The sequence below is a fragment of the Colias croceus genome, chromosome 13 (assembly GCF_905220415.1).
Source record: "Colias croceus chromosome 13, ilColCroc2.1".
Taxonomy (NCBI): domain Eukaryota; kingdom Metazoa; phylum Arthropoda; class Insecta; order Lepidoptera; family Pieridae; genus Colias; species Colias croceus.
Genome location: NC_059549.1, coordinates 5,057,647 through 5,080,513, shown reverse-complemented (window position 1 = coordinate 5,080,513; position 22,867 = coordinate 5,057,647). Strand labels below are relative to the sequence as shown.

The window sequence follows — 22,867 nt, the reverse complement described above, 5'->3', positions numbered from 1 at the left end:
CTAAAACCTTCCTCAAGAACCGCTCTATCTATTAAAAAAACCGCATCGAAATCCGTTGCGTAGTTTTAAAGATTTAAGCATACATAGGGACATAGGGACTATAGAAGGCCATTTGCCATAGTCAATGTAGCAAGCTCTTTATTCAAAGATTTATTTTGCAATCATCGTAGTGTGAAGGTACATTCACAAATGAAGATTAAGATCTTAACTGTTAGAGGCTAAAGGAAAAACAATTACGTAGTAGATGTTGAATCTCCGTAGCAAAGCTAAATATTGCGGGTATAAATGCGGGTTAGAGTCCCGCCTCGTGATCGAATTTTTTCTATTCTTTATAAATTTATATTTAAAAGGCATTACAATGCCATAAAACCAAAAATATCATAATCAAATAGTAATATTGTTGATCCTTAGTAAACATTAATAATAATATCTGATTTAGATGAATAAGTACTATTTATTTAGTGATAATAATTTGAATGGAATGATCCCAGTATAGTTTCATCCTGTGGAGGAACTTCTATGCAAATGAACAAAGAGTAAAGACTACATTCTGAAGTATTCAACGCTAACATCCCTAGACATTAATGGTTTTACGAGACCCTAGTTTAATCCCGCGTTTTCTTAGTAAATTCATTAGTATTCTGCACTATACACTCTCTACGCCTAATAGCGTTGAACAATAGGTCAGTGGAGGCGTCTTCTGGTCGCAGGATTTCATAATTATCCTAGTCCAAGTTATCTATTACCACCCGGAGTGGAAATTATTCTTTAACTTTTGTGTTTATCAATAAATCGTGTATGTGTTTGTGTTGGGAATATCTGATAACTGTTATGTCGCGTCAAGTACTTTTTACTTTAAGCTGCGCATTGGCGATTTATCGGTCTATTTGGTGTTATGAGGTGGTATAAGAATAACAAATAGGTAGTTGAGAAGCCACGATTCGCGAGCCTAGTTCAAAAGTAAAATAATCGGCACATAGCTTACGTGCAAAACTCGATCCATGCGCAAACACACCCCATCACTTTAATCCAGCGTTCTTTTTACGTGACGCGTACTGTATGTCTATAGAATAAATAGATATTTACCTTAATTGTTTATAAAAGTTTCGTATTATACTATGTGTGTAATTGCAGTCCTCCGTAATTATTGGAGCATTTTTTATAATTTTTGTGTATACCTACTCTGTTGATTTGACAAAAGTCAAAACAACTTTACAGCTGTATCGGATCTATTTCTATCTTGTTTTTGCTCTTTTGCTTCGGGGTGTTTCGGGCAAGCGTTTTTATTTGATGTTAGGTACTGAAAAGCGGATAAAAATTGCGATATTATATGAAATGAAATGGTGTGTCAATTAATAAAACTACTAATTATTTTTGATGTTTCAATTAAATTTACGTTTCCGATATAAAATTATATTCTAAACTGCTGTGTGAAACATACTGTTACATGTTTCTTTAACTAAAATTAATAATATTTTCAAAGGAGAAGACCATTCAGGATGTCTGTCTATTTTAAGCAATATCAAAGCAGTTTTTATTTCGTATTAAAATGGTTAAAATAAAATGAATTCAGCTAGGTGTCAGCTAGCTATTTAGATTTTGCTGGAGTACGTAAAATTGAAACGGAGTTTAAAAATTCAATGAAATCGTTATTCTGGTACTATCGTGGAAGGACTGCAGATGTCTTAAAATACAAAGTAAGATCGAAGCAAGATTTCTGTTTAACCAGCAATTCATTGTAATGTAAATAAATGTGGAATATAAAACGGGTTTCTATCGCACTTATTTTTACTGTGTTTCTGATTTTATTTGCTGTTACTCTGTTAGTATGTGTTGAGAATAAATAAAAGGGTAAAACATATATTTTCGTTTTTATGTTTTTATCAGTTTTCTTCAAAATGTATAGGTATCTACAAAGAATGGTGAAATTTCATTAAAAAAAAATTTTTACCTACCTAAAATTTTATGAATAAACACTTCAGTGTCACTATTAAAAAAATGATAAATATTTAAGAGTTTAAATGATATGAATAATTAGGTATTCGGTATATTTTAGTCCTCATTTTGATCATGTAATAGATTAATTTTTTATTTAAGTTTAATATATCTCTTTCATTTCATTTAAATTTCATGCGTGGTGTGCATAAAGCAAAGCGTCAAAATATTATGCAGTAAGTACATTTTTTGAAGGGACATTAATTTCCTCGAGGAAATAACGTTTCACCGACCTAAGACTCCGCGTGATTAGGTCTTTCGTCGGAAACTAGTTCCATATTAATCAGTAAAGGCGAGTCTGATTTAAAACAAAGATTACTTTCAAAGACTTCAGGTAAATAGATGATCAGATCCAGGTCTATCTGTATACATAATAATATGTACCTACCTACATATACCCTTGTATACCTATACAATGTGTCCCGGATTTGAAGTACTATAATCAAGGGAACTTAAACTAGACGCTGATTACCTAAAAATACTTAACACCGCAAGGTAACAACAATGATTTTGTCTTAAACTGTGTCTTTACATCTCTATAGTGTATCGATATCTCATCTGTGACTGTATATTTTATACCAAGTGTAATATAAACCAAGTGTAACTTTAGGAGAAACTCGTCGGTAGCACATAGGCCACATTCTTATAAAACATCTGATGATGCTGATTCACGTTCATATTAGATACACGAACTTATTAACGTCTACATATTGTTCCTGTAATTAAATCTATTTACGATAGAAGCCATGTTTGTATGTGCTCATACGCGAGCCTATAATGAAATTTCACTTTCTGTAATCTAATATCGTGGTTTTAATAAGGGTCGAGACCCAAATAACGGTCATCCACTTCTTAAGATCAAAGTTGTTAAGCAAAATTGGTTTACTTGCAAAATCCATATAGCTGTTCTGGAATGAGATCTCAAACAAGCCTGTTAATAGATTTAAAAAGTTTCGTACAGTACCTACTGAGGTAAAATCGAATTATTGAATTCATCTAGAAATGTTGCCAGGTACAATATTCGTAATAGTAAAAGACCTCCATGTAAATTAAACAGAAATAAATGTTATTTTTCTTACGAGTCTTTTTTACAATTTATTTTGATGTGTGTGATGTTTTGTGTGAATGTCAATTAGGGTACCTTAATAAGTTCATCGTTAACATATTGTGTCACAGACATTTTACTTGGTTGTGATATTCTATTGACAGGCAATCCTTAATACATTCGTTATGGTGTGAGTGCTGGCTCACAAAATATTACTCTAATACCAATTACCAGTACCTAGAAGTTGTAGTAGAATAGCTAAACATGAATATATACTACGTAAGAATTATACAGCTGATGCTATTTCATAATATTGATTAAATTGCATTAAAAATATTTTAATTAAACGGTAAATTTATTTGGAGATGCACGCGTTCTGATGTGTTATTTTCAACATGATTAATGAAGCAGTTTTTATGTTAATATTATTAGACAATAAGAAAATTCACAACTATAAGAAAAATACATCTAAACTGTCACAAAAAAGAGTTCATGTTTTATTCTAACAACAGCACAAAATACAAATAAGAAAATTCTACATCGCAAAACAATAAAAGTTTTTCCAAATGTTGTACCATAAAAAAGAAATTGTGATGTAAACAAGTATTTAAATCTAAGAAATATAAACACCCAGAGTTGCCTTTACTCTATATTAAAGTTAGTTTATTATGATTGTTCGCGGAGACTGCCTTTGGTTAGTATTTTCCACTGTTAACCCCTTACCGCATACGGAGCCATATATGGACGACGAAGTTTATGAATTTTTTATAGGCTAACTATAAACAATATCTAAAAAAACTACCTTACATCTTAAACAGCATTTCATCGAGAATTGGAATGTAATTAATTTATACAGTGTAAATATTATCCATCAGATATATTATAGATTTAGTCTAGGGCGTGCGACGGTTTGGGTGCGCGGAAAAAACCGTGATTTTCAAATTAAGATTTCAATATCAAAAAGGTGAGTAAAGCCATGAAAAAAAATATTTCTTCATTCTTTAGTCTTTCTAAAATAAGGTAAAACATTTGGTTAGGTTGTTTTTTTTGCTTTAATCATGTTTTTTGTACTTTTCCAAATCTGTCATATTTGGCTTCGTATGCATTCCGTCCAAAATATATTATGTCATATGTGGCTGGGTATGCATTCAAGCACAGCATGGATACTTTCACTGATTGTTCCAGTATCGATCCTAGACACTTTTATCTCACTATGCTAAGCATGTAAATATTATATCATCATCAATAAATACAGACTCATGCTATATGCCACTGTATGATTTTTAATTAGCCGTTTCAGAGCAAATGCGAAAGTCAGGGAAAGCTCTTATTACCAAAAGACGTGGTCGTCTCTCAAAAACTTAGAAACATCGGCATCTCTGGAGTCTCCTCAGTATTTCTGACTCGCCAATTACCGCAAAAAAGCTACGAAAAACTCCTGCAGGACATCTGGATTTTCACTTTGATTCTGTACGATCTGATGGGATTAGTCATTACCGAATTTGGAAGAAGAACGCCCGTCAGCTATGCCTATATTGTTCCAATTTCGTTCCTTCACGTTATGTGAAAAATATAACGTGTTTTTATGTTATAATGACAAACGTAATTGTTTTAAGCAATTTCACGAAGTATAAGTTGGCTGTGATTCTGAGTGTTATTTAGGTATCCATATAAAGTACTAACATTTCGCCCGCGGCCTCGCCCGCGTTTTCAAAGAAAACCCCGCATAGTTCCCGTTCCCGTGGGATTTTCGGGATAAAACCTATCCTATGTGTTAGTCCAAGTTACCCTCTATATTATGTGTGCTAAATTTCATAGAAGTCGGTTCAGTAGTATTTGCGTGAAACAGTAACAAACAAACACATACACATACATCCACCCTCACAAACTTTCGAATTTATAATATAAGTAGGATAGGATTTATGTAAAGTATATGTAGCATATCAGTTGACTAAGCATTCAGGATACAAGCTTAAGTTTAGTTTGGGGCTTAGCAACCGTGTGTGTGAAATTAGTCCGGAATATGTTTTTATTTTATTAATCAGTTACTTTTTTCTAATTGCATACGAAGCCATATATGACAGAAAAAATACAACAAACACTGCATACGAGTCCATATATGGCGCCGTTATATATTTTCTATAATATAAGTAAATAATTTTTTTTCTCAATTTGATCTCATAATGTAAGGTCTAATAAACACTTTTTTGCAAAAAAATAATTTTTATTTCATCTCCTTAATAATTCATGCAATAAGGGGTTAAGGATTTTACGCAAAGCGCGCCGCATATCTCTTAATGTCGTGGAAAATCGTATTTTATTTTATAAGTTGAGCGTTCTCTTTAGAAACGAATGTAGTTAAGATAAAGAAAAAGGACCATTGAGGAGTTAAACGCACGAATAACTTAAAAATAATATGCGCGTATTTATTAAATCTCTCATGAGAAATATGTATTGAAACGTTGATAAAGTTGTATTTGTCGGCATGCGTTTATTTCATGCTGGCATGAAAAATGAATATTAAGAGAATTCGCAGAGCACGGACTTTTAACTTCTATAAATTCGTTTCCTGTTAAACCACGTTAAACTTCATACATAAAGGTTACTTATTTGTAATAGTAGGTTATAATGTAAAGCTCCATACATATTGGGTATCTATGAAATCAAAAACAATCAATTAATGTTTTATTTAAAGATAAGAACGCTTCACTTAAATCGGAAAACGTATAAAATAAATAGAATCGACACTGCGCTTGAGACGTATTTTCCCCATCTCGCATTTGCCTAATAGAAAACTGTAGAAGTTTATTTATAGTGACAACAAATACAAGATTGATTCGTATTCGATGCTTTAGACCTCTTCGTTCCAACGCCACAGGAATATTTGATACCCTTTTATTGGTTCTCTGACATGAATTTGGAAAGCCGCTCCGTATTTACGACTACCCACCCTATTTGTATGTTAACTTGGCTTTACCATTGCGGTTGGGATTATTTAGCCAAATTAAGTCCAGCTTCGTAGGTACATTTATAAACCCTTGTTTAATTGCAATGCTTTAAAGTGTATTGTACAGCTGTGTGCGTATAATGTTTGGATATAATTTTCTTACACATTTAATAACCTCATGTACATGCAAGTTATGATTAGGTTGCCAATATTTATTTAATTTATTAGAGAGCTCTATATCAGAGATATTTAATACATGGATAACATTAGTATTATCTTTTATAAAATAGGTAATAAAAGCATGTTTCTTGTTCCAGATACTGGCTATGCCGACATAGAAGAAAAACGCAACAATGTTACAATGGAATTGGTGTCAGAAACAAACTTGGTTATCGTAGAACACAAGGAGAGGACCAGAAACTTTTTATATAGTCGCATTGCATAGATCTAAATGCCTTTAACAACAGACCAGTGCGCTGCTGTTTGCAGGCGCCGACTATGTTTGACTCGACTAAGGGCGCATTGCTAGTAGCGCCATCTCTTGCTAATAGTTCATGCTGGCCACATGGTAAAGGCTGGCCGTCCACCTTCCCAGCAACTACTGATATCATCAAGGCATTTTTTATATTCGCGCTGTCCATGGCCATCGTTTTCTGCAACCTCGTGCTCATATGCGTCTTAAATAATCGGAGATATGTCAAGTATATTGATAATCAGGTATGCTATTGAATTCATAAAAAGAAAAAGTATCCATTATACTATAAATACGATTTGATGTAAAAAGTGCTCATGTGGATTATTTTTTCAGCCAAGATATCTTTTAACTTCATTAGCGTTAAATGACTTGTTCACTGGTATTTTAATTGCTCCAGTTGCATTACTCCCGGCTCTTTATAAGTGCTGGCCCTACGGAGAAATTTTCTGTCAAATCCAGGTATGATATTGCATAAAATCCGCAGCGCTGTTTTTAAGTTAAACTTGTTGATTATTAAATCGCACGGAGAAAACATGGCAAATTAATTTTCCATCAAATTTCAAGAGCGTTACTTAATCCAGTTAGAGATAAGCGGAGCAGCGAAGTCTCTGCGAAACTTTATTTAAACAAGAGACGAAGAGAAAATGAGTAAAGTTGTATCTTGGAAAAAAGTTCGCAATTGCAAAGCAGCAAGGTTGAAAGGTAATCGGATGTTAAAGATAAAAATATTCGCTTTCCGTTTTTATTACACAGTTACCGCGCATGAAATTACGAAATGAAATTTCGCCCAAACTTTCTCGTTTAAACAAAATTAATGCCTTTATTTTATTGTCGCAGCCATGCTTTTGATAAAATGATGGATTAATAATCATAATGATGTCAGACAACAATGTGGAAGCCAGCCATTGTGCGAATTCCTTTCAAGTAATACGAATAAACAGTTCAAAAGATTAAATGTGGGTGAAATGTCGACAAAATCATCAGAGTACAATAAAGTCCGTAAACTTCTATGGTTACAGCATCTAAGTTAACGTTAATGGCTAACCATGACCAAGCAGAAAGTCGATATTTCGAAAAGTTTACGCTTTGTAAAATTACACTATCCGTTCCTTTCAGCGAACCGCAATTCCTTCGCTCAACTCCGCCTTATTGTATTTTGTAAGACGCTACCACTTAACTTCCGTAATATTGTTCGTGATTTCTGCATCCAACGTTGTGTACCTTCTACATTATAGAATAAAGCTGAAAGGACAAATTTATATTACAGGCACTTTTACGTGGAGCAGTGAGTCAACAGAGCGCTGTTATCCTTGTATGTATGGCGATAGATAGATATTTGTATTTGTTACATCCGAGCACTTATCATAAACATTCTAGTAAAAAGGTATGTATGTAAATAAGTTAATGTAATTTAATAACTGATAGATGCGTTTTTAAACTCTAAAGGATCCAATATAATAAGGCCACAGTTATGTTTACATTCTTATCTTTTTAATTTTTCGATTCGATTGTTATTTAGGACAAACGAATTTTGAAAACACAAGTAAACCATGTTTACACCCAAAGTTATTAAACTATCGATTAAAGATAACAGTTTACAAACTTACACGGATTTCAACGTTGTAGTTCACTGTAATAGCCAAATATGTTGCAAACTTATGCACACGTGTACATGAAAATTTACAAATTTATCTTAATTTTCCGAAACAATTCCCGTAAGTTGTGAGCTCCTCTTCCTAGAATCTCGTCTTATTTATCACCTTCTACTATATAATAGATTTTTATTTTCTGTTCTTAAATGGAGTTTTCTGATTCATTTACCGAAGGAATTCTCTTTCTATTAACAAAGTAATTTCTCGCATAATTCTTATACGATTATGGGTGTCACAGCTAATTTTTCTTCCAGGGTTGCGTGTTAGTTATAAGTATAACGTGGATTTTGTCCGTGTCCCTATTTGCTATAATGGTGTTGCCAAGATCGGGGTATTACTTCAACGCGACAGGCTTAATGGCGTGCGATGTCTTCCACAGCCGAGTAGCATTCAGGTATATGATATCTTCTATTTCAAAGTGCCCCTCATTTAGCTTTTAGACTATGATTCACCTATTCCTTTCTTTTAAAACACTTTACGGACTATACGGAGCCGTGAACTCAATTGTTATAAATAATGGTATTTGCCAATAGAAATATCGACTTCGCCTTGCATTTTATAACATTTTTCAGAGGCTATTTTTTGCAAAACATCATATTTTATCCAAGTTTATTGGGACACATATTTTATATCTTCTTTCGTACAACTTAAGTAAACTTTATGATGATCATAATAATATATTACATACGATAATTTCAATCATGATATAATTACCTTTCAAAACATAATTCAGCAAGTCAAGATAAATGCTTTAAAATACTTAACGAGCTAACGTATCTTACAAAATTCTCTTGTATTTAATTATCAAGTTTCTTTTCAGAATTCTTTCGTGCTGTGCTTACTATTTCCCAACTACAATGGCTCTTATGTATTGTTACGGCTCAGGGTTTCACGTAAGCAAGACAAGAGGGAAATGTGAAGATTCTCGATCTAACGGATTGTCTCAGCCATGCACTAAAGCCCACATTGAAATTGAAACTGTGGTAAGTGTTTTATATTAGGGTGATTATACAAAAATGGGGTAACTCAATGTCACCAGCCAATTTATACAAAGTCTTATTATATTTCAATCAAATAACAATCTATTTTAAAACAATAAAGCGTCCTTTATTTGGTCACTCACTTTCACTTCTTTATTTAAAATACAAATTGATAAAAAAACAAAATTAATACTTAAATAATCAGTACTTTGGCATGTCACAACTCCGAAAACCAACAATCAAGTGACTATCTTATAAACATTATCATTGATTTGAGAAAACTTACTAATTCAGGACAATCTTTGATATACATAGTATTATATAGTATAACTTTCATAACGAAATGTTTAACATTTTATTTAAAAAATAAAAATAAACTTTGTCATCGTTTTTATTGGTCAGTCCGTTGTGTGTTTTTTAAATTTAAAATTCTCGCTGAATATCACCAAGTCGAGGTCAAATCCCTGTCTAAATATTAATGTTGGTAATGAAGTTACTTGTGCATCCCATATTTTGACGGCCGTCATAACTGTACCAGCGCTAGGGTTGTGTTTGTCCTCCAAATTCGTGCTGCGCCAGTCAACATTTCAGTCCTATGGTGAGTCGTTATTTTATTGTTAATCTGATTTTTATTTTCATTCATACATGGTAACTATGATTTGTGAAAATATAGTTTGTTGATATTAGAAATAAGGCAAAAAAACATAATTTGTGATTATAATCTCATATTAAGTCCCTTTTTATCAATCCGCTGGCATCAGTCCTATGTCAGATATCGCGCCAGTGGACTGACGCGACCCCATAGTACTGATGATTCTATCGTTTTTGAGAACTTTTATCTTGATTGCTATTGGTATAAGCATTTCTATTTGATATTTCAGTTTAAAACATCATGCGCCACGCTAAAAGAAACTGAATTTGACTAGGGAAGAAACATTTAAAAAAGAGTAGTAAAGAAAAGAGCTATTGAAACAAACTACTAATAATTTTATTTAAAAGATCTTATTTTATTTTAATTATTGATTTTGATGCTTTCAGGGCATAGCTTGTTATATTTATAAGATATAATATAATATTGTGAAGTAAAATTACCTCAAAATAACATAAAAGTTAATAAATATAATAACATTATAAAAATGTCAAAAGGCTCTTATGAAAACTCAGATGAGACTTTCATTCAAGCCTTTGGTTTTTAATTTTATGAAAATAAGTAGTTTTAAAATAAATAATGTTAGATTTTTAGGGCTCCGAACCTCAAAAGGAAAAAACAGAACCCTTATAGGATCACTTTGTTGTCCGTTTGTCTGTTAAAACGTTTTTTTGAAGCGCGTGGAGGTATCAATTTGAAATTTATATTGAATGCTCAAGATTAAGAGCCCTTGGGGCTGTAAAAAAATCAAACTTATAACTCAACGCAATTAAAAGATACCTACATCCGTTAATACTGCAAATTTCCGCAAAATTAAATATTCGCAAGGGAATAAAAAAATACACAGGATGCTTGCCGTGTATACAGTCTTAAAATATGGTAAAAAGCAACGTCTTATAACACAGATAAAGCAAAAATTGCTAAAAGTGTAAATTTTAAGTTACAAACATAATAAAAAATAGGTTTGTTAGGAGTCCAACTCGCACTTGGCCGTTTTTTTTGTTTCTATTGTTTGTGAATTACATGAAATATTAAGTAAAACTAAGTCAAAGTAGTAAGTTAAGTAAGAGAGTAAGAATATTCACGTTGCGTTAAATGTCAGAAGGCTGTTTTGAAAATTGAGACATTGTTTTTTCCCAGTATCACAATATATTATCAATTATCATTTTTAAATGTAACTAAGTGATTTTAATACTTAAAAGACATGTGCCATTATTAAAACTGAGAGATTTGTAGTAATTTTCATTGAATTTCTTTAAGAATATTACAAAATTGTGTTTTTATCAGTACTTTGTTAGCCTTGTCAGTCCCCTGGAGGCCAAATCCAGAAAATTTTAAATATCTCACAATCTACTTAAAAAAGTGGCTGGCCCGATTTGGAACAATATATTCATTAGATTAGCTATCATATACACCCTAATTTGTAATAATCTGATATAAAAAATATAGTAAACAAAATATCCTCAAAAGTTACCCCATTTTTGTATAATCACCCATTAAGCGTTTTTTAATTATAAAAATTGAATAAGAATTCGCTGACGAATCAATAAGAAACTTTATAAATATTTTATAAATTAAATTGTTTTCATTAAAAGCTTAATTTAGAATCTTTTGTGTAAGCAATAATTACTGATAAAAAGAAAACATTTAAAATTAAAGTTCAAATAGGTATTTCACATTATATTAAGACAATTTGTCGCATTAAAAACAAGATAAGTAAATTGTGATTATTTGGTAAAATTTATTCATGTCTTATAAATATTATCTTCACAGCAAATACAGCCACCTATAAGGCCGCATAGCGTTAGCACATCACGTACTATGGCTGCAATGTCCTTAGGATTTATTGTTATGGTCACGCCGGCGACTATTCAAGAAGTGGTTGCCGCTTGCACTGGTTGTAAGGTACTGCTTATAGCTATCTCTGCATTAAAAACTTCCACATTATGCGTCTCCGTATAATCTTTGTTCTTTTAGGTTCCTCCGAGTTTGGATTTTATCGTCACATGGATAGCGTTGAGCGATAGTTTTTGGAATCCATTCCTGTATTGGCTTTTGAACAGCCATTTTAGACGGATCAGCCACGATCTGCTACAATATTATGTGAGTTATCAAATTATTTTGATTGTGAGATTATTTAATTAGTGTGATGCTTATAAAGTTTTATTTATTTTAGATTTGCTGTCGGAAAACTAAATCTTTCCCGGGCTACGAGAAGACTGCAGGTTGTTGTGGTTCGCCAGTTACGTCAGATGGTTTGCATTCAAAAGGAGAGTTCGAGGGTTTGAGAGAAAAATATTGGGGTGAAATTTTAGAACGTACAGTTTCATCAAATTCCCTACACGCTCTTCAAAAATCATGCCACAGGGATCCTATTAGATGTACAGGATCTTTCAAAAGCTATCATGGCCCATGTAAGCATGGATCCAGATTTTTCGATGGATACGGTCCTACGGAGTATAGGCATATAGATAGATCCGCCTTCCAAATAGAGTCCTGTTCAAGACATTGCAGATTAAAAAATTCCGATATTTGCCTTTTTAGACCAAGTCTAGAGTGTGGGCGTTCTCGTTCCAACTTGAGTTTAGATGAGGGAAATTTCACCAAGATATGTAATAATAGACATCCGGAATTGTGAGAGTTCCGAAACTGTCCGGTCTTCGGGCATAGAAGTAATAGTGTTAGTGTTTATCCTGGGGTTGAACATTTTAATTCAAATATTAAGTGGAAATTCAATGACTCGCCGTGTTTAGATGATGATAACATACAAACCTTAGAACATAATTTGGACAGAATACGTAGTTTGAGTCATGAGCGAAATTTTGCGTACAGCAAGGAGAATGACAATTTATTAGAAGTGGAAGTGAACGATGTGACTGCAGAAGAGGATTCTGATGAAAATAAAGAATTTAATTGTGAAAATGAGTGCTCTGATGATAAAATAGAATATAATGGCAATTCCAAGTTTTCCAGACATTCTTCTCTTTCTAATAGAGAGTTAGATGTAATTAAAGAAAGTTCTAGAAGTTCTAGTGATACAGAAGTGACGTTAACTCGATGACTTCCGAGGGTGACTTTCGATCGGTCAATAAATGTTGTTCATCTGAATTTATCACCTGTAAGACATTGTTGTAAACATAGTGCTAAACAGTATAATGCTAGATATTGATTAATGTGAAATATTATTAAACGTGGACCAGTAGTTTTTGGTCGATTTTCTATGTAAATATTCTAATTATGTATAAATGTAGTTATACCGTAAAGAGTGCAGTTTATTATACCAAAAGATATATTATTTAGTTTAAAATCACTCGAGATATTTATATTATTCTATTAGTGACTGTAATGAATACAAAATATTATTAAATTAATCATTATTATTACGACAGATACAATGTTGGCGTCGTCAGGATGCTTCGATATTCCTATAGTAAAGTTTTGTATTTTTTGTAATTGTTTGTACATATTGATATATAAGTAACAATAGTTTCTGTTTGAACTTTTTGTCGGTAAGGAATTATTGAATTTTCGATGTTTGATTAGAATTTAAATTTTAGTATAAGATATATGAATAGGGGAAACGTATTTCTGTTGAACTAAAATCTTATCTCATTCTTCATTATAAGTTCGATTTTTCAATATGTTCATTGTATTTTAATAACAAGTAACTTTAGACTGAAAACTTGTCTCTGGTTGTTCATTGTATATGTTTGGAGTATTGGAAGGGATATTGTAAAGTTTTGAATCGCACAATTCTATTTGTGTGTGATAATTGTGTCGTAAAATGTTAAAGGGGAAGACATGAAATATAAATTGATTTATATAAGTTAATTGTTTTATTTACTAAACACTCTACCTGCACCAACGCAGTACTATTGAATAAACTACAACAATTTTCTTTATTTCGGAACCATCTGAACTAATCTTTATCGAAAAGCAAGTAAATGATTTTTAAAGTTCTTTTGTTAATCTTGTAACTCTTTATATACAGTGTTAAATACATAATGGATATTTTGTATCGAAAATTCAATACATTACCAAAGTTTTTAGCCTTCGGCCGTTCTTTAAGCAAAATTGACTTTATCTTAGAGGTGACATGTTTACGTAACGCGACTCATTTCACTTAGCAGCGATCCATCACAAGCCGCCTCAAATTACCGGGAAAATTGATAGATTTGCACGAAATAAAGTGAGACATTCTCGCTTTTCCTTGTAGAAGTTAACGATGGGAATTGACGATTAAGTAGGTAATCATTGAAATCCTTCGAATCTTTATAAAAATATCTTTGATCAGCTTTAATTCGCATAACTGACTATGTGGGATATCCGGGATAAAATCTATCCTATATGTTAATCCAAGTTACCCTCTATATTATGTGTGCTAAATTTCATTGTAATCGGTTCAGTAGTATTTGCGTGAAAGAGTAGCAAACATACACACACACATCCATCCTCACAAATTTTCGCATTTATAATATTACTAGTAGGAAAGATGATGATAAGTGCATATTTTTACCTTTTTATATCATTTTTTATATCAAAATGAAAAGGGGGAAAATTCTTTGATTTTATTTTTATTCTTATAAACACATTTGTACATACACAGATTAAACAGACAGCGCGAAGCAACTCTGTCTATACTATGTAGTGATTAATTGAATCACAATTTGTATAATAAATTAAAACTAATAAACAACGAGAGAGTCTAGAGTGTTCATTATGATCACTGAACAGGATATCATCCCTTGAGATGAACTACGCAGATAAAATAAAATGGAAAAGTTTATCACTCATAAAACTCCACGTTTGAAACATTAATATAACTTGCCACGGCCATATAAAAGTCGGTCTGTTTTTGACGTGACAACGTCTTATAATTCGATAAAGCCGGCTGCACGCACGAAAAAACATGACTCGTGCGGCGTTACTTCGCTCTGACTCATCTGAGGCGTTCCATGTAAGGCTTGAAGTGCGAGCGAGAGCGCGGAACGAGCGACAAAGAAGCACAATCGGACGTTGTCACGTTCAAGGATCGTCAGTAAATCGACTTTACAGACAACCAATTTTTATTTGAATTAATCGCGACTAAGTCACAGCCATAATAATTTGTCATAATGTAAGATGCTGCTATTCTTACGTTTTTACGAGGTTGCTTGCAAATTGATATGAATGAAGCAAGACGTAGAAAACGCAAACATAATAAAACAAAATGATGATTAATTGGTCAATAATTTATAATAACTAAAACACAGTATTACAATATCTATAACGTGTCGATATATTGTTAATAGGAAATAATATATATTGTAATACTGTGCTAAAAACTTAAAACATTGAAGTTAAATGTAATGTTTGGTGTAATACCAGTATTAGCATTATTGTTACTTATACATGTTGAATTTGTAAGAAGACATTTTTTAATAAAACAAGCAAAAATAAACCAGCATTATTATTCTTTTTGAAAATTAACAATAAAACAAACAGCAATGACTTCAATCAATGTCATTACGAACTTTTTAGTAAACATTTTAAATACGAATTACGCAGCCCGCGTTCATAATTTAAATGAAAGAAAAACTTTCATTTACCGCGTCATTAATTTTGCTAACGAATGGGGGGTTTAACTATGTTATATTCAGTTATGGGAGATGCCTCGACCACTGAATGTCTGAAACGTGATTCGCATCTCTACGCGACAATTCCACGACTTTCGTCCCCTATACAATTTTTATTTACTGGTATAAATAAATGCTAGATGTATATCTATCTATTATTCACAGGATTACGAGAAAAGGATATTTTTTGCTGCTTTTAGTGCTTTTAAAAAATGGTAAGTTACATAATGTCAAGTCAACCGAACATGGGTTGACTTGACATTATTACTATGTTAGTTTGTTACCTACGGGTGTTTTACAAGGGTAAATTATAAACTATTTTGGTCTAGATTGTATCGGATCTTATAGTTGGTAAAAAATCCACAGTTTTATATGAATAAAAAATAGATTTAAATAATTTATTTTATTATTTGAGGTGATTCGAATACTAGTGAAATCCTAACTGAAATTCTTTACACAAAATAATAATCTTATATTAGTACGATAAACTTCGCTGGTGTAGGCTTCACAAATTTATTTGGAAGGAGTAATTATTATTGTATGTGAACGAATATCGAACAAACTTTAAGACCAAGATGAAGAATTACCTACGTTAAAAATGATATTCTAGCTAGAACTGAAGAATAATCGAAAATATAACAAATTGTAAATCGACGTAATGATAATAACTATATCTATCTGTAATCTAGTTTCTTATAGCTATTTCAAGATGTTGCAGTTTTCTTCAGGTAGCTCTAAGCTTCACTTCTCTATCACGTTGAAGTGACCCTCCAAAAGTTTCAAGGTAACACCCTTAATACAATGAACTAGCAATTTCGTTCTTAGCTACATACATATAAGATCAAGATTTCTCTGCACTGGTTAACAATATATCGACATGTAGGCTGATCGTAAATATAGGCTCTCTCACGTCAAGTGAAGTGATTTGGATAGTATCTAGTGTTGTTTATTCCTTGTGAGAGTGTAAGCTAGATAGCAAAATGTAGTACCTAAAATAGTTTTATTTTTAGTCGTATAATATTATAGAACTTACGTTACCGAGAGGATTGTGATTTCTCTAGAAATAGGAGCCTCTTTGCTCCGACAAGATAAAGCTTTACTTTTTGTTTACTTTGGCTTTTGTGGAAATTTTAAAATATAAGTAGGTAATATTATAACTATTCTATAAACCACGAAAACTCCGGGTTGCTTAATAAACTTTATAACAAAGTCGAATGTTATAATTATAATTGCATAAAATATAATAATCGTATATTTTACTAACTTAAAAAACGCTACTTCAAATCTCACTAATAACATTAGAAAATTCAACGCTTCAACACCTTCTAAATTCAAATAGACAAGCCTTATTACTTATTCAACGTGTATATTCTTAACGGCCTCCTCTGGGAATATTTGAAGACACCCTCTTTTTATACTTTCGTTTTCTAAATCTCGAATAATTCGCTCAAAGGGAAATTGTTTATAAGTTTTTTCTTTAATAATCGAAGGCTTCAAGGATGAAATTCTTAAATCAGCAATAATAATTTATATTGTTCAGTTATTATTGGAATAAATGTGTAGAGTTATTTTAGAGATAATACTAAATATACTTAATCTTTCCTTGAACATTTTCGTAGTTCAGCAAATTCAGCAAATCTAATGGAACGAAATTTGAAGATCGATATACATAGATTTAGGTACATTATACATATATCTATCTTCATTGTCTATCTTTTAGTTGGTTATAGTTATCTACAGTTCGTTAATAACGTTATAGTTTTGAATTTGTAATTAATGCTAATAAATCATTATTATAAATCGGAAAACTCATATACAACCGATAAAATATTTTTGTAATAATTTATTACTACGTAAAATATCGTTTCCATTTACTTTGAGAGAGGCCGAGTCGATTAAAGTACGAGCGTATGTGTGTATTTGAGCGCAAAATAGTATGTTTTAATAAAAAAAGAATGGGAATTTTGAAGCTCTTATCTTTCTCCCTTATTATCACTCTGAAGTGATAAGGCCGCCCCGTTACGCATATTAAAGCTGTAACTATTAGATTTAGTATTTACTTTTAAATTTTATGAAAATAATATGTGTAATAAAGTGTTAAATACATAAATAAATAAAATAATTAACATAATATTCTATTATTGGGAATTAGATACTGAGACATAGAGGTCTCCGACATCACTTACCTCAGCTTAAAGTCAACTGGAAGGCGTAATAAATATTTCATAAACTGAATGTAGTCAAACTTTATGTGAACGTCTCCTAAGGACGATTAGATACGAAACTTGGGTACTTAATTAGCTAAATTATGTTTCGCCAAATTTAACGGAAAGACCTCTAGGTGAAACTTTAAGACTAAACGATTATATAGTCAGGCCGGTGTTATATTGTAATGGATTAAATTTGCTGAAATTTCCGTAAAAACTTTTCGTTAAAGTAATTATGGTCCATTCATTGAGTATTTAGCGTAAATTTATGATTTCTAGCGAGTTCGTTATGAAAACATTCCGTACTGTACTTTCGAGATAATTTTACAACTTTACTGATTCACTTTATATTTATTACGCTCTTTAAACGAGATTCAAGCTTCCCGAACGAATGAGGTAAGTAAATGAATATTGCATCAAAATATGCAAACCAGTCGCTCATAAACAATTGGCAATTTTAAATTTGAATTCTATTGAAATTTCCATTTTTAGTATCGTCAGTAGGTTGATTATATTTTTACTGTACTTATAAAATCTAATATATAAAAATCAATGCCACTTTTCGTTGTAATTCCATAACTCGAGAACGGCTGAACCGATTTCGATAATTCTTTTTTTATTATATTCCTTGAAGTACGAGGATGGTTCTTATGTAGAGAAAACGTAAACATGTACCACGGGCGAAGCCGGGGCGGACCGCTAGTAAAATATACTTTTAAAAACTTATTCTGTAACCTATGCATTTTATTAATTTTTAAAGATTTGTGAAACAAATTTCAAGCAGTCTTTTTCCATTATCATATTTTCCTGTTTCTTTCTGTATCGTATTTGGCCATAAATTCCAGCAGTAATAACTCACACAGCACAATGTTTGAGCTATAATATATCTTAAGGATAGGTCAAGCTACTTCAAACCGCAAAAGAGGGGTCAAGCCGTAATTGAGTACAAGTTTGCGCCATTAAAATAAAACTAGCCTAGATTCAGCTGACTTCAAGATTTACCTCTGGAGCGTCTTGTAAATTCTTTACACTGTTAGTTTGGGTTTCTAAGGCAGTGGAGACTAAGTTTTAAAGTGAATCTTGTAGATAATTACACTTTTTTGTCGATTGGTTTATCAACAGCGTAAAGCTAAAGACCAGGATAAAACCAAAGACATTTATAAACATTATAAAGAAAGAAAGTTTCTGCCGAAACGAAATGTGTAAAAACATTTCGTTTTATAAACTATAATATATATTATTATGTGTTAGGTATTCATATTTTTTGTTCTCTATTTAACATATTATTATTGAGAATACATCCTCAAAATGAGAGTTTCTTATTTTACTTCCTATTAACGATGTATAGTACATTTTAAATCATTTCTGTCAAGATGTTATAAAAGGAATGTCTCATATTATAGTGATCCGATCGCATTAAATAAGGTGTAAATTTTACGAGGTTTTCTTGGATTTTTAAACTATAAACTTGTTTATTACTTTCTATATAAAACACATTCTTATTTCAACTTTCACGGTAGGTAATGTTACACTATTTCATAAGGACTTTGCTAAAGGTATTGGCTATAACCTTAAAATAATTTATTCTATTTTTTGAATTATTGTAAAAAACCAAAAACCATCCTACCTTAGTAGGAAGGATGGTTTTTGGATGTTTGTGAAAGTTAGTACTTTATAAATGAAAATGTAGCAAAGATCTTTTTTAAGTTATTTTATAATTAAACTGCTATTATAATCCAACACAAACATTTTTTTTCTAAATATAGAAAAAAAATTTTTATTAAGTATGTACATTGTACATATTATATGCATAGGTCTTTTTGCGACGCATTATAATTATGCAATTTGTACATAAATTTTAAGGGTAATTTGTAAAAAATATTATTATTTACCCTTAAAATTTTCCATCAGATCGTTACACATGAATATCCATAGGTTATAAGAACTTTCTATTTCCTATTCACTCCAGCGGAAAATCAATTCATCCGGCAAGAAGGGAAGCTCGCTACATTACATCTAGTAGGCTTTCCTTTCCTGGAAATATATCTATGTGTTTACGATTTCATATTAGTTAGTAAGAACAATTGATTAATTGCATAAATATATATTAATCATATTATAAAGCACTAAAGCGCTAATATTGTTAGGTAATAGAATTACGAAAAATGTGCTAGTTATTAAGTGAAAATGGCATACAGCCAGCACAATAAAATAGTAAGGCACCACTTGCCAACATCCGATTATTGTATCGGGCCGATAAAATAGACATTTCGGTTATAGTGGTTGGATACATTGAACAATATATAATAATTTAAGCTATAGGTATAGTTCACCCGAAAATAAACTTCAAATTTAATAGAAGCGAATAAAGAGTCATATCTTTTATTTTTCTAAAATTTGCTTTACATTTTTCTAAAACATGGTACTGTTAATTACAAGTGATAACTGCGTTAAAAACAACCGACTTCAAACTTGCACTTGCAAAATTTACAAATACCTACAGACAAAAATGCTCATAAAATAAAAACTACTGGGCCTATTCGAATAAAATTTTTATGGGACCAATTCGACACCATCCCGCATCGAACAAAAAAGAATCACGTAAATCGGTTCAGAAACCTCGGAGTAATCGGTGTACATACATAAAAAAAAAATATACCGGCCGAATTGATAACCTCCTCCTAAGTCGGTTAAAAATCATATAAAATGCAACAGAATTTCGATTGTTTCATCCATATAGGGCTAACGCTTGTTAAATTTAACATATTGGGATCTTTAAAATTTTGAAACATCTTTAGAATTAAACTAGTTCTGTATAAGGTTTTTATATATCTTATAGGTACCCAATATCAAAAGGATTTTCTTTTCGCCAATTTATTACAGCATAAAAACAAATGCATCAGTAGGCAAAACAAAAGTATAATCAAGGTTTAAAAGTACCAATTGGTCGTATCATATCATATCGTCAAAATATCAATACAGCAAAATGATAATAAAATGTGAAAATATTTTACACTGCAAATTTAATTAAAGTTATTCTCGTATTACGAACCCGAACAATTCTGCGATTCATTTTAATTGGCCAATATATAGGCGTAAAATCGTTTGCCGCCAATCAACGACCTCTGATTGATATGTAATCGATTCCCGCAGATTCGTATCTCAAAAACGTGTAATTATATTGCTTTTTATATATTTTAAATAAAATATATTGTATGCGAGTTGTCTGGGATAAGGTATTTCGAATGCGGGAAAGCCTTCTTTCATGTTGAAAAAATCCATATTTTCTAATTGTTTGGATATTTTGAGATATTACGTGCGCCTAAAGCTTTGGAACACTGATATCTGCAAAAGCCTGATAGATATAACACAACTTGTTTTAAAGCTTTTTTTTGATAATAAGCTTTTCGCTTATTGTCAAAATTTATGGAAATAAGTTAAATAAGGGGAACACGAATATAGCTCATTTTTGGATAATTCTTTCAATACTTAATAACTTATTACATACTTGAATAGTTTCTGTTCATAGAACAATTCACAATTCACGCCCATAATTCGCTTTGAATTTGTTAAGAAAGAGTTTATAAAAGTCAGCGTCGAAATTAAATTTAAGTAATGTAAAGAGAATGTTAATAAGAAATTCTGCTCCGCGTCTTGAAGAACAAGTACTCGAGATCACACAAGTGCCGAAAACTCCTGTGCTATCCACTCCGAATTCAAGCCAGTGAATCCAGGTCGATGACATATATCTGAGGATTTTAGAAGGAATAAAATTTGTTATATTTATTAAGTCAGTACCGCAGGAGTAAATCCTACTATTATAAATTCGAAAGTTTATAAGGATGGACTTATGGATGTATCTTGTCTCGTATGGCTCTTTCGCGCAAATACTGCTGAACCTATTAAATTAAATTAAGTAAGTAGGTAGCTGAAAACCCAGAATAGAACAAAGGCCACTTTTTATCCCGGAAATCCCACAGGAACGGCTATGCGGGTTTTTCTTCGAAAACGCGGGCGAAGCCGCGGGCGGAAATCTAGTAAATAGTAAAGAGACAAAGCTTTATACAACCGTTCAAATCAATTATTATTTATTACACATTATCTTCGGTAGCTAATAGGTAGTTCTATTAATTTATACTCCGAATACGCTTGTTTGAAGATAGTACCTACCTAATAAAAAAGTGAGTACCTACAAAATTATGCGGGAAGTATGTAGTATAAAATTAATTACATTATAACATATAAAAGGTATGAATTCATTAAAGAATTCCAACAAAAAATACAGATAACATTTTATATAAATTGTTTATTATCGTAACGCAAGATGCTTAATTAAATATGCATCCATACTAATATTGTAAATGCGAAAGTAACTCTGTCTGTCTGTCTGGTACTCAATCACGCATTAACTACTGAACCAATTTGCATGAAATTTTGTATAGAGATATTTTGACACCCGAGAAAGGACATAGGATTGGTTTTATCCCGGAAATCCCACGGGAAAGGGAACTATGCGGGTTTTTCTTTGACTGCGCGGGCAATGCCGCGGGTGGAAAGCTAGTTATAAATAAAATGTATTTTACGTAGTGCCTTTATCTGATTTATACGTTTAAAAAGTTCGCAACATTGTTTTGTTTCTAAAATATTACCTACAGATCAAGTCAATGTTGCGAAAACTAATAACATTTTCTTAGCAGAAGGACACCAAATAGTTTGGTGTAGGGAAAATGTTACAGAAACGTTGTAAAACTGGTTCTGACAGACATAAGAATAAAATAGCTTACTTTACTTTTGCAAATAAATTCAGAGAGTGAATAAACAACAGTATAAATAATAATCAATTATAGTACACCAAGTTTTGGGCAGCAAAAATCACTTAAAACTAAAATTGTTAACAACAAACTCACAAAGAAAAGTTGATATCAATTCCTGGACGTCCCAGTGCATCAGAAGAATAGTTCTAACAAGAAAAATGAAACTTCCTAATTCGATAAAGTAACTACAACAATGGAATCCTACAACTTATCACTTCGAATAATATGTGCAATGTTTCTTGGGTTATTGTTTTATACTTGCCTACTTGTGTTTGTGTTTGGGATTGGCAATTGGAGTGACTTGTTGAGAAAGAAATATTGTAAACCTAATATCCATGTATAGTAGGAAGAACCAAAATTGTATTTTTATTTTCAAATCTTATCTCCCCTTGATCCTAAATATGTTTATGAAATTTGTATTTATTTATTTTATAGCCTATATTATATTGTGTATTATAATATCTTATTATCTTAGTTTATAGCACATA

At 31.6% G+C, this 22,867-nt stretch overlaps 1 protein-coding gene across 2 annotated transcripts in view; it reads left to right on the top strand.

The window, feature by feature from the left end:
* The window catches only part of LOC123696775 (trace amine-associated receptor 8b), a 40,573-nt gene extending 28,055 nt beyond the window's left edge, over positions 1 to 12,518 (top strand). For both annotated transcript variants that reach the window (XM_045643139.1, XM_045643140.1), the window contains exons 2-9: positions 6,305 to 6,704; positions 6,796 to 6,921; positions 7,730 to 7,846; positions 8,369 to 8,508; positions 8,935 to 9,097; positions 11,517 to 11,648; positions 11,721 to 11,846; positions 11,920 to 12,518. In XM_045643139.1, coding sequence (XP_045499095.1) covers positions 6,486 to 6,704; positions 6,796 to 6,921; positions 7,730 to 7,846; positions 8,369 to 8,508; positions 8,935 to 9,097; positions 11,517 to 11,648; positions 11,721 to 11,846; positions 11,920 to 12,381 — 1,485 coding nt within the window. In that variant the 5' untranslated portion in view covers positions 6,305 to 6,485 and the 3' untranslated portion in view covers positions 12,382 to 12,518. The remainder of the gene's footprint in view (positions 1 to 6,304; positions 6,705 to 6,795; positions 6,922 to 7,729; positions 7,847 to 8,368; positions 8,509 to 8,934; positions 9,098 to 11,516; positions 11,649 to 11,720; positions 11,847 to 11,919) is intronic.
* The last annotated feature ends 10,349 nt before the right edge of the window (positions 12,519 to 22,867 follow it).